The sequence below is a fragment of the Gavialis gangeticus genome, unplaced genomic scaffold (genome assembly GCF_001723915.1).
Source record: "Gavialis gangeticus isolate Ggan-Ray unplaced genomic scaffold, GavGan_comp1, whole genome shotgun sequence".
Taxonomy (NCBI): domain Eukaryota; kingdom Metazoa; phylum Chordata; order Crocodylia; family Gavialidae; genus Gavialis; species Gavialis gangeticus.
This window is the reverse complement of record NW_017728997.1, coordinates 21033685-21034820: the sequence shown is the minus strand read 5'-3', so window position 1 is coordinate 21034820 and position 1136 is coordinate 21033685. Positions and strand designations below refer to the sequence as shown.

At 45.0% G+C, this 1136-nt stretch overlaps 1 protein-coding gene across 2 annotated transcripts in view; it reads right to left on the bottom strand.

Moving 5' to 3' along the window:
- The window catches only part of UROC1 (urocanate hydratase 1), a 67588-nt gene that overhangs the window by 26421 nt on the left and 40031 nt on the right, over positions 1-1136 (bottom strand). For both annotated transcript variants that reach the window (XM_019504921.1, XM_019504922.1), the window contains exon 14: positions 302-423. In XM_019504921.1, coding sequence (XP_019360466.1) covers positions 302-423 — 122 coding nt within the window. The remainder of the gene's footprint in view (positions 1-301; positions 424-1136) is intronic.

Below are 1136 nucleotides of genomic sequence, written 5' to 3'. Positions count from 1 at the left end.
CTTAATCTATGAATCTATGAATCTATGAATCTATGACTTCAGATGGAAGAAGCACTCTTAGTCACAGCTGTAATTTAGGCATCTAACAGCAGCCTTAAAAGGTGCCCTTGAGCCATAAATAGTGGTTGCGCTCCTTGTCTGACATGTGGAAGGCAATTTCTAATGCCCATACAGAGAAGATAGGAGCTTGGCTTTAAGGTCTGCCCCAAAAGACATGATAATTTGCCCAGGTGCCAGTTTTTCTGCACTGTCCTTCACAAAGCCTGCACCTTTCATGATGGCAAATGGGATGACATCCTACCTCCCTGATGTATAGCATCTTCCAGCACGGATGCGGCGATTAAGTCAGTGGTAGAGAGATCCTGTGGGTCACCTGAGGTACACACCCAGCGGAATGGCCCAAATCCCAGGGAAAAAATGTCTCTGGGAAGAAAACATACTTCATTAAGGGATGGCTGAAATTCTTGCCCTATTTATCCTGGCTGTGAGCAATGCTTTTCTTTCATTAACTGAAGACGGAAGAATTCCAAACATTTTGAACTAAGCTAAACAGAAAGGACTTGGGACCAGTATTTCAGAATTTAAACAATGCTGCCTCGTGAAGAAGTCAGCCGGGGTGCGTGAAATCACTACCACACCTGCAGCAATCGCAGCCTTTGAAAGAAAAAACAAGGCCATTTAGTCAAACAAGCTAATGTACAAACTAATCCCAGATGGTTCGCACTGCCTTTCATACAACAAGGGCACAGGTGCCCAATTCCCCTCTTCCTTGCAGCAAAGTAACACAATGGACATGAATGAAGTTATGCCTGATTTACACCACTGTCAGTGGAGCCTCATTTTTACTGTTCCCAGAGGAACCTGCTTTTACAGACCGAGGGCCTGTTTCAGCCCTTCTCTCACATCTGTGGACAAGGAAAAGAAGGGCAAGGTGGGTATACATGCAAATTAAGTGAATAGAGGATTCCCTTTTAGTAGTCCTTTATCCTACTTTGCACTTACAGGGCTGGAGAATGCAGCTCCTTTGTCTTCTACTGAGGCACGACAGAATGAGTCTCCCTACAAAGTAGCGGCACTTGGCCAATCTGTCTGCAAATTGCTGCAGTGTCAGCTCTGCTTTCCATACACACAGACTT